The 10,390-nt window shown below is 35.1% G+C and overlaps 3 protein-coding genes across 3 annotated transcripts in view; 1 reads left to right on the top strand and 2 right to left on the bottom strand.

Annotated features, from left to right (window-relative positions):
* The first annotated feature begins 527 nt into the window (after positions 1 to 527).
* LOC109540869 lies at positions 528 to 9,474 on the top strand. The gene is made up of 9 exons (XM_019909368.2): positions 528 to 860; positions 3,271 to 3,408; positions 3,511 to 4,072; positions 4,128 to 4,346; positions 4,403 to 4,680; positions 4,760 to 4,988; positions 8,659 to 8,893; positions 8,951 to 9,181; positions 9,237 to 9,474. The coding sequence occupies exons 1-9, from the start codon at positions 727 to 729 to the stop codon at positions 9,305 to 9,307; spliced, it is 2,097 nt and encodes a 698-aa protein (XP_019764927.2). The 5' UTR covers positions 528 to 726; the 3' UTR covers positions 9,308 to 9,474.
* On the bottom strand, positions 4,988 to 7,431 carry LOC109540892. The gene is made up of 4 exons (XM_019909417.2): positions 7,381 to 7,431; positions 7,125 to 7,309; positions 5,739 to 6,008; positions 4,988 to 5,676 (listed from the first exon to the last, which is right to left on the bottom strand). Exons 2-4 carry the CDS (start codon positions 7,226 to 7,228, stop codon positions 5,475 to 5,477), a joined length of 576 nt encoding a protein of 191 aa, XP_019764976.2. The 5' UTR covers positions 7,229 to 7,309; positions 7,381 to 7,431; the 3' UTR covers positions 4,988 to 5,474.
* Positions 9,475 to 9,574: 100 nt separating the features above from the next.
* The window catches only part of LOC109540867 (SAFB-like transcription modulator), a 9,586-nt gene continuing 8,770 nt past the window's right edge, over positions 9,575 to 10,390 (bottom strand). Inside the window, exons 15-16 of the mRNA XM_019909367.2 lie at positions 9,991 to 10,108; positions 9,575 to 9,931 (exon numbers count right to left, since the gene is read on the bottom strand). Coding sequence (XP_019764926.2) covers positions 9,775 to 9,931; positions 9,991 to 10,108 — 275 coding nt within the window. The 3' untranslated portion in view covers positions 9,575 to 9,774. The remainder of the gene's footprint in view (positions 9,932 to 9,990; positions 10,109 to 10,390) is intronic.

Below are 10,390 nucleotides of genomic sequence, written 5' to 3'. Positions count from 1 at the left end.
CAAAAATTACAGACTTTATGAAGTAGATTTCAAATTGAATTTTGTTTATCTTTTTGTGTTCTTTTTAGTCATACTTACTCAAGTTTCAACTTTCAAGTTCGTTATATCCGGACTCAACTGTATGTATTTCAAAAAAGACTGCTATACAGCTTAGTGAGAAGTTAATGAAGTTAAACCACTAGATGATATTCTTGACAATATGTAGAAAGAAAGTAATTATTCGTTTTTCGGTAACTTTATTTCCTGAAGGCTCATAGCAATTCTCCTGAACCAAATGAGTGACGATGAAAATTAAAATATGAGTAATGTAATACTCATATTTCCAGATTATTACCCAACTTGTATTTATCTATGCTATTGTCTACAGCAATAACTGAAACGGGTGAGAATTTTGGATGACGCAGTAATGGTCAAATGGTCCACTAATCGTTAGTTGCAACGCATATATTTTATTGCGCAGGATCTCGGCTATGAAAAAAACATGTCTGAAGAATGGAGGGACCTACGGCCTTCATGCCATCCTACTTTTGCTTGAAAACTCTGAGCCTGTTTGTCTTTTTCGAGATAACAATTTAGTGGATATCTAGAAATATCGACTTTGGTACCTAAATACACATGTCTTTCTAAATAAATGCCAGTAAATGCTTTCATTAGTGATTTGTGAGTGTTTGGTGGTATTTACACGTAATTTGGGTCTCGTGTAACTAATATGAGCGTAATGGTGATATGAGCGATCTGGAGATTGACGAAATTTTACGCAGATTATCTATTAAATTTAATAGAATTGTGTACGACAGAGATTTTGTCGAATGTGTACGAGAGGATTTACAAACAGTTATTGTTAATCACGAGAAGTGTTGGTGAGTAATATATTCAATTCTTTTGTCTTTATTATTCTATAAGGTAATAAATGAATGACATTTCCTGCCGCATGATGCGTGAAAAACTAGTCAAGATAATCTATGTGCACGTGGAAGCTCAACATACCTATATATACACTAGAATTGCCTTTATTCATCGATTTGCTACCAGGCAAATGTTAGCACAGCTCGTATTAACTGTAAAATTGTTTCAGTACACACCTACATCAGGTACTGAGAACATCTCAGGTTTATAAAACCCTATAAACAAAGCGTTTAAAATATTTTTCCTCGGTCTTAATTTAACAAAATAGCCGATAGTGTGGATTGAAAACCTGACATTTTCCTATCAATTGAATTTTGTGAGCTTTGGGGACGTGTTTATAACGTTCTTCATCCATCGAAATTTTGCTTCGAAAAACCCAATAATACGGCTTTAACTTAAGTTGGAAACGTTGCCGCAGAATTATTTAATAATCAATGTTATGTTACCTTGCAACAAGGAAAAAGGAATTGGAATTCCAATTAAGTGAAGGTGAAAGTTATACCATAACCGTTCAGTTATGTAAACGAAAATCGCTGTTGCCACCTTGATGTGCTCTCAAAGATGCTTGACATTTTATATCCACCTGCCCTGGGACAAACTAGTAGATTTTCCATAGCTTTCATAAAGCACAGGGCAGGGTTTATTCAATAACACAAATGCCAAGGTATTGACCTAAATTGGCAACATTGAGAACTGGTTTATTACAATGATTCGATATTGTAAATTTAGATCATTTTTTGGCCGGATTTGACTTAATTAATTGATTGGAAAAAGGTCGCATAGCAATCGCATCATTTTAAAATTCGGTATGTTGCCATTCGGTTCAAATCAGAAATTAACGGAAATCATTGTAGGTATAGGTAGACAAGGTTGATATTAACTTACCGCCTTTAGGTCTAGTCTTTGTCTTTTAACACTAAAACACTGAAATTTGACACTAAAAAATTTGCCGGTGACAGTTAGCTGTATATGAAAATGTCATCGGGCAGAAAATTTTGAAATTGGGAAAACTTCTAGCATTAGAGCGCAGGAGCAGGCGCAATCAAAATTAGGACAAGTTCCTATAATACTGTTTGAAAATGTCAATAATCACTGATCTACAGGGTGTTAAGGTTTGATATTCCAATAATAAATTTATAATAATTAAGTGCACTTATTTCCATGGCACGCTCTGTTAAAACGTCGGACATAATTTAACGTGCGTTATTACTTACACCGTGCAAACAGTTTTGCAAGTAGATTTTGTCGAAAACGGCTCATTTTCGAAAGATGTGACACCTTTTTACGCAATTTTGATCGCCCTTTGAAGCGAAAACAAAAAAGTTTAGGTTATTAAGTAGATGACATGGGTGAGTTCAACCACTTAGCATTAACGGATAAATGTCAACTTCTTAATAATAAGTGCGCCAAATTTAAAACAGTAATTTTATGCACAAAAAAATTCTGACGCCCTGTAGATCAGTTCTTAATGAGTTTTCGAAAAAGTGGTATAGGAACTTGTCTCGCTAATTGTTGCTGTAGAACTACCTCGTGCAGTGTTTGTCACGGTTTTTTAGTCGTTTTTTTTTGTGAATATCAGTGCTAACATCCAAAACATGTAACATTGATTTTCAATAACTTTTTGGATAAATACTTGGTTTTTTTCCTTGAAGTATTGCTTATACTATTCAGGAAAATTTCCGAGAGCAGACAGGAACGGGTATCTGGAAATCCTAAATGCCAATTGTACCATTAAATCATGTATGAGTACCATTTATATTCAGAATTATTTCACTTAATTTCCCATAAAATTAGTTTCGCGTGCCATAAAAACAAGGAAATGAATATTTGCAATTTATTTTATACATAAGTAGCAATTGCAGCTAGTTAGTACAGGCGGCAAGATGATAAGAGGGCTGTAGTCGCATGGTTAAAAAATAATCTGATTTGCTAATGAAGTAAATAAGTTTCGTAGCTTGAGCTAAACTCATAGTTCTGGGAAAACCTCCTATAAAACAAACAAATATCTGACGGTTGCATTTTATTTATTTTGCTACTACATAGTTACATAAAATAGTATGACAAATAACATATTTTCTTCATAATCACATTCAAAACATACTTAAACTAAACACAACACATTTTATTAATATTGCGAAAAACCCTTTTAATGTTCTTAAAACTCTAACTTCGTGTAAGGAATGCATAGAACTAACGTGTCACTTTACGAAGGAAAAATACACTTACATTTCTACTTCCTAGCCTAAGCTTAAAAAACGTAAAATTGGGTATAGGAAATAGTCCTTGATGAATATAGTAAAAGTTAATTTATACCGGCAACAACGCCGCACTTCAAGATTTTACTTTCATTATTATTACTTTCAGCGTGCTGGTCTTTCCGACGCTCAGTCCAAATTATCTAAGACTTGTTAGGTACCAGGCCAAATTGTGTGATCTTGCTGTTATATCATTAGGCAGTAGAAGTGCGAAATCTGTTGCGGTTTGCCATAAAAAACATTTTTTGTAAGTATCTGTGTGATTTAAATAAATGAAATTGCTTTTTGTGTTTAGTGGTAGCTTGGTGTATAGTGCTAAGAAGGAATATTAATATAGGCGTTTTTCTAGACCCAATACAACTGCAGAGAATTTATGTAGCATACAAATGGCTGAAAACAGTTCAAGTGCTACACGAAAAAAACGACCGCCTATTCAGTTATACGTCCCTCCTGCGCAAAGAAATCATCCCGCGGAAAAACGCAAGCTGTCCACCGATCCAAAAGAATCAATAGTTAACGCTCAAATAACTGTAAAAAATGGAAAACAGGGCACAAATGATAAAACTCGTTGCTCCCAAGTACCCCAAAGAATACCACAAGCTTGCAATGGTCAGGTAAAAGATCAGACAGAGAAGATCAGGGGATCAGTTAGTGAAAAGTGCTACTCTACTCAGGACATAGGCATCTTCTGGGATTTTAAAAAAATACGATACAAATCGCATGTGATTAGTCCAGAGTTTGATGACCAGTGCAACTGTGTGAAATTTTCCTTACTTAAGGATTTTCTTCCTTACTCAAAGCTATTAATTTTTCAACTGACAAGAGGAAACTACATAGGGCCTTCGAACAGAATTTTTGATTGCGCAAAATTAAAAAATTGGACCACACGGGATCCAGCAAAACACAAATCGGTAAGACTTGGGTATTGTTGACTGGCTAAATATTCTAATGAACAAAAATTTTCAGAATCGGTCAAGTACCAGATATCCAGTCCTTGTTCAGAATGTCTTGGACTTCAGAGAAAATCTTGTACTTCCCGATGTAATTAGTGAATTTCAAAACAAATTATGTTGGTCCGGAAAGGGAATCTTTCTGTATTTGTTGGATTTTAATCGGTTCTACCTCCCGGTGACTGAATTTCAGAGCTTCAACGCAAATTTAGAACCCGAAGAATATTTACATCTTGTAAGTAGTGCCAATTGTTCACAACCAATCGAATTAATTTTCACTGTTTTTTCCAGAACGAAGACCAATTATATTTAGGACAATATACCGAAAATTTAGTCAATTATAAAATATTAAATCGTAGACAAGAAATAGAAATTCCCGACTTGGATAGTTTAATAGCTAGTATTAATACAACCGAATTCTCAGGAAAACAAATGCAGGAGAATACACTAAGTAATTGTGAAGTTAATGACCTCTGTGTCAAAAACAACGAGGAAAATAGTCAAAAAGTGGCTAAAAATGTTAACGAAGTACTTGTATTAGATGAGAGAATAGAACCTCCAAAAATTGGGTAATTATCGCCTATAATTTTTTTTTTCAGCTTTGTTAAGTATCTAATTTTGACAGATTCGCTTCGATACTTGTTTTAGATCGCAAAATACGGAATCTGTAAGATGCAAAAATAAATACAACCGGCATGAAGAAGAGAAGGAAATAATGAGGCAGGCCAAAAAAAATATGAATCGAAAAACAAGATCGATTATTAAATATGCCGAGGAAAGACACGAGACACTGAGCATTGGCACCGGAGATAATGTCAATAATTGGGAGGATTTATTCAATGATGATGGCGAACTGCAAGATGACTTCTTCACAGAGGTACGGGAGTTATTTATTTCAGATCATGGCTAAAATGTAAAATGCGTAAAAGGAAGATTGGAATCTTAAAATAATTGCTTAGTTCAAGCGTTCTTTCTTATGATTAACATTCGCTTGAGTGAATCAGGTTACTTGCGTTCATCACAGTTATGTTATAACTTGCACAGCCTCGAATAACTTATTTCACTACCTAAAATTGCTGTGACTAAGAATCCTGATCAAAAATATGCTAAACTGATGAAGTTGCATCAAGCTAAGATTTTCTTTTTGCTGTAGCTTTGAACATGCCGAAAGTTTAATACAGAAGCGCTCTGTATTTGCCTTTTTTCGCAGTTCAAATCAGCAAAAATTATTAAATACAAAAGGAACAGGTTGTTAAAACTAAGCATTAAAAATAGCTAATTAGAACGCATAAAATACCTACTTAGATTATTATCGAAAATTTTAAGATGATCTTCTCTTTGGTTGCGTGGACGTCGGTGATACTTATTCCGGTACATCGTCATCAGACCGTTTATAACTTGATCCTAGCCATAGTTGTATTTGTGCTGGTTTATCAGACTGGCGGAACTGCGCGATCATTACCAGGTCATCCAAGCACATACGAAATTTGCGTTGGTGCAACTCTTTACTTATCATATAGTTGGCCGTTGCGATGTCGCGTTGCCTTTCGGGAGTGAAATTAACACTAAAAATTCGAATTAATGTGCTGACCTCTTGAAATTATTACCTACGATGGGTTGAACTTACTTAATTGATTCAGCTATAGCATCATTCTGGTGCAAAACCATTTCCAAAACATCATCTTCAGCGTTTTTTATCGCGTCAAAAGACACGAAAAAGTCGAAAAGTGCGTTCAAGTCCGCTAAGCAGCATGTGATACTAATTTCTTTTCTTTTGGTTATCAATGGAACAGTGTTAAGAATTTCGAGCAGACATGGAGTAAATCTTCTTCTGTGTTGTTCGGTGTGTAAAAAAAGGAGGGCGTTTGACAGCAGCAGATGTGTGAACTCAGAAATGCTTAGAAAGAGAATCTCAATTTGAAATTTTCACAAATTAATATCGAAATCATGGATTTTTCGTATAATGTGGTATGGCAATGTTCGCGTAGCAAACGTAAAAACCAGAAAACCTCCCCAGTTTCAATACGATCATTGTTGAATTAGAATGAAATTACAACAAAGAGATGTTGGTGAATAAAAAAATTAACACTATTCCGAATGAAGCCTGTGTCCCATGCATCCGTTTATACGATGGTACGATGGTACGAAAGTGTTTCTATTGGTTGGAGATCTATCAGTTCGTCCGTCGTCGTACGAATTGACAGATCTCCAACCAATAGAAACACTTTCGTATCATCGTATCATCGTATAACCGGATGCATGAGACACAGGCTTGAAACTGGAGTCAATTTTGCTCCATGCACTTGTAAACCTTAACTGGCATGCAAATAGTACTGACGCCACTAGATCCATGCATGTGTAAATCATCATAAAAGAAAAGAATGTCGTGCAACAATAAAATGACTTATTATTTATAAAATAACCAGATGAATAATGAGTAAAATAAACAGAACAGAATTGTCGGAGATGCATGCAATTTAACTAGTGATCCTAAAATCTAACCCCAAAGAGTTGATATAATCTAAATAATCAGAATGCACATTTCGCAGCAAAATACTGAATAATATTAAGTAATTATGTACATAACTTTCGACTTGGTATTCGTTATTTCGGGAGGCCCTCGAGTAACAAACAGTTTCTTTTTCAACACTGACTTCTCATGTCGACGATAAAGTGCATATCTTCAAAGAAATCTGATAGTCTTATAAGGCGCCCCATAAACAACGTCTTATCAGACGGTTTTGTAGACAAATGCCACAATGCAGAATTTCTCAGGATAAGCGAAAAGCAGTGGCCTCGCCATTTTGTTCTTTTCTGTTTAGCCTGAGAAATCCAGCCATCACGAAAGGCTGCAAGCGAACTGTGTTTACTAGGCATTGAACATAGGAAAACGTGTACTTTCCTTTAATCTCTCAACTCATCAGGATAAGGGTTGGAATCAGTTAGTGAAAGCATTACAACCAATAAATTGGCACGTACGTAAACAACTTTGTAACATGTATGGGGTACTTACTCTTCATTCAAGCGCGATTCAGTTCGCCATGTTATAAGTTCCAGGAAGGTATCGTCAAGTAAACCCAAAGCTGCGTTCCTCCCAGTTGATATGCTTTGTCCCATTTTAGTCAATTGTATTGATTTTTTAATCGAAAATTGGGTGAACTTATCGCTTCAGGAGTACGAACTTTATTGTTGTTCTACCTTAAAGAACACTTTACATTAAACAACAGAAAAAAGTTTGGATGGTCCATAATATTCTCGAAGAAACTTACACACTTTTCCAATTTGCCCTTTCGAAACAAATCATGCATGCACTGACGTGAGGTTCTGTCTTATCACACATCAGTATTGAGTTTTTCGCGATAGTTTAACGGTCTTTGCTAGCGATGGCGATTGATTAAGGGTGTCAAGTGTCGATAGTTCATATCGTTGGTTTGTGTTTTTTATTTGATGATTTGGTTGAAATTTTAAATATATAAATGAAACAAAAAATATGTACAAAAGTAAAAAATAACCCAAATACCCCAATCCCAATTGGATGAATCTACATATTGAGGATTCAAGAAAACAATTTCCATTAACTTAACCCTTTTTGTGCAGTTCGGCAACACCCCGCGCAAGTTGGCATGCAAATGGTGATTTGCTCAAACTTCGTTAGTGTTTTTGTCTTAATTTGTGGATCGTGCAAAATTTTTGTTTATAGAAACTGCTGAATATCAAGTGTTCTTTAAGGTAAAACAACCAAAAATCTATAACCGCTTATACCTATGAGACACCTTTTTTCACAGAACAAACATTTTCAATTCGCTTACTACACTTAAGAATGAGACATTGGATAAGTGTAATAATCTGCAAACAAATTGAAATTCAGAACAGATTGAAATTTAAAATGTTAACAACAGTACGCTGTGAAAGAATAACAAATATATTTCATACGTACATAAAATAAATCCGATACAATATCTATTTATTTGATTGTTAGATAGAATGGTTTAACCATTCCATCACACGTTTCTTTTTCATACTCTTTAGTTTACGCCAGTACTGTTTAATCAAGCGCCTTCTTGAACGTTCAAGCCTTTTCCGAATTTCGTCTGGATGTATATCGTTACTCACTCTAGAGATGATGATAATGATATAGCATTTTTAATGGAAGGAAAACATACATACCTTAAAAAATAAGTAATTTTGCCAACTTTGCAAATTTTCGAATACGAAAATTTTATTGTCATTGCACAAGTTATTCTTCAAGTCTGCCCTACCTCTGAATTATATGCAGAAAATTTTTTGTCTTCTAAATGTTCGATTGATTGGTCTGACTTGCAGTAAGAAATTCACCATTACACAGAGCTGAATGCAATTCGAAGTCATAATAATATTGATAAGTAGGTATGCAATTCGATTATGGAGATTGTTCAGAATTTGCTGATTTAACATTAGCAACTTCGATCAAGGCACTAATTCGCACTTGGAAATTGGCCACATTTTGTAATATTTTTTCACAAATTTTTAACTTAAAAAGTTCCTTATTGAATTATTGTTGCTGTTAGATAATAGAAAAAGTCGGCCAAGAAGTAACAATCGTAAAAGCATCTGAAGACTATTCAGCGTATGCTTCAAAGCAAATAGAAGAGCTGGAACACATGGTAGAGTTATACGACTTTCCAGATACATTTAAGACTCACGACATCATATCCAACTTCAACGAAATCAAGAGCGATTCAATGTATGTGAAATGGCTTGATGATACACGAGCTTTGTTAGTTTTGGGATCTTCCTCACAAGGTCAGTAGCTTGAATTCTGGATATTGAAAACACATTATAAAACGATTTGAATTTCAGCCCAAAAAGCGTTGAAACTGTCGAATGCCTTAATAAAAGTTCGGCCAATGTCAGCAGCCAGTAATTTAGCACTGGAAAAAGCCAATCAATGCGATCTGAAACCAGCAATGAAAAGACCTCAGACTAATTTGCAAACTGCCAGACGACTGATTACGAGCCACTTGGGAGCGAAGACGAAAGTTAGCAAGGAACAGAATGCGAAAGAAAAAGAAGATTTGAGAGTTGCCAAAGGTAAAACAGCCTTTTGTTCCATTTCCAGCATTTGCAAATTTGAGAACTTTTTCAGAATTGAAAAAACAAACTCGACAAAACGAAAAAGACGCATGGGAAGGGAATCTTCGATCTTCACTTAACTGAACTGACTGCAACAATATTACGTGCCTTCGAAAAACCTCGTTTGAATTTTAATATTAGTGATTCGCATCTATTTTTGTAATATTAAATAGATTTATGTATGTATATAGTACAGTGCAATGCGACAGATAGTCGCTGAATGGTATCAATTATACTGTTCAATATTTCAATGTTGTTGTTTCAATTCAACCTCTCTGCCTCCACTAATCCCACTTTTTTGCAGCTTACATTGAAAGGAAATGGGAAAATAGTGAAGTTTCTAACAAACTGTTATAAAAAAGTCATACATTTTTATTGTTTAAAACGTTTACACAGAACTTCTACTAAGTAGCAAAACCCAACATAGAACGAAATATTAAATGCTTAAGCTAGTAATTTATAAAAGTGTGCAAATAACGTAATGTATATAAATCTTGGTAGCTACAGAGGATACATTAATAAAGGAAGTCCATATAAAACACATGTTATATTTAATATTTCCTCATACCAGGACTCATGGACTTACCGCCATATGAGAACCGGTCATTGTAACTGTTAATACCCGGTGGCGGAGGGCAAAGAGGACCTATATCTAATACTGACTCTTTTGAAAAAGTCCTGTTTTGCGAGGGATTATTAGGCATCCACCTGCAAATCAGGAAAACAAATATTGGCTATTTTACCGCTTGAATTAATAACATTTTTACCTTTCACTAGTTGAAGGCGCAGATCTCCAATCACTCTTCTCCCACGGCTTGGGTGCATTGAACGATTTTTGAGGACTGGGCCAGTTGTTGCCGCTGTTTCTACCTTCAAATCTCATATCTGAAATAAGCAAAATTTAATTAGTGTTTTTACAAGCGCACACATTTTCGTATTCTCGATCGAGCAGTCGACGATGGAGCAGCATTTACGGTCTGAAAGTGCAAAATAGCTACTATTTGGACCATCCACGTGAGATTAGTGGGTGCGTGTAGTGAGGAAAGTGAGGAGAGTAGTGCTTTTCGCAGCGCAAAGCTACGACAAATAGAACTGGAGTAATAGACAATTTAAGGCCAGTGGTAAGTACATAATTAAGATTGACGGAACCCAAAAGTGACGAAAACC

This window comes from Dendroctonus ponderosae, unplaced genomic scaffold, assembly GCF_020466585.1.
Source record: "Dendroctonus ponderosae isolate FM_Combo_2020 unplaced genomic scaffold, Dpon_F_20191213v2 Dpon_F_20191213_1, whole genome shotgun sequence".
Classification (NCBI taxonomy): Eukaryota; Metazoa; Arthropoda; class Insecta; order Coleoptera; family Curculionidae; genus Dendroctonus; species Dendroctonus ponderosae.
This window is presented reverse-complemented; position numbering and strand designations above follow the sequence as displayed.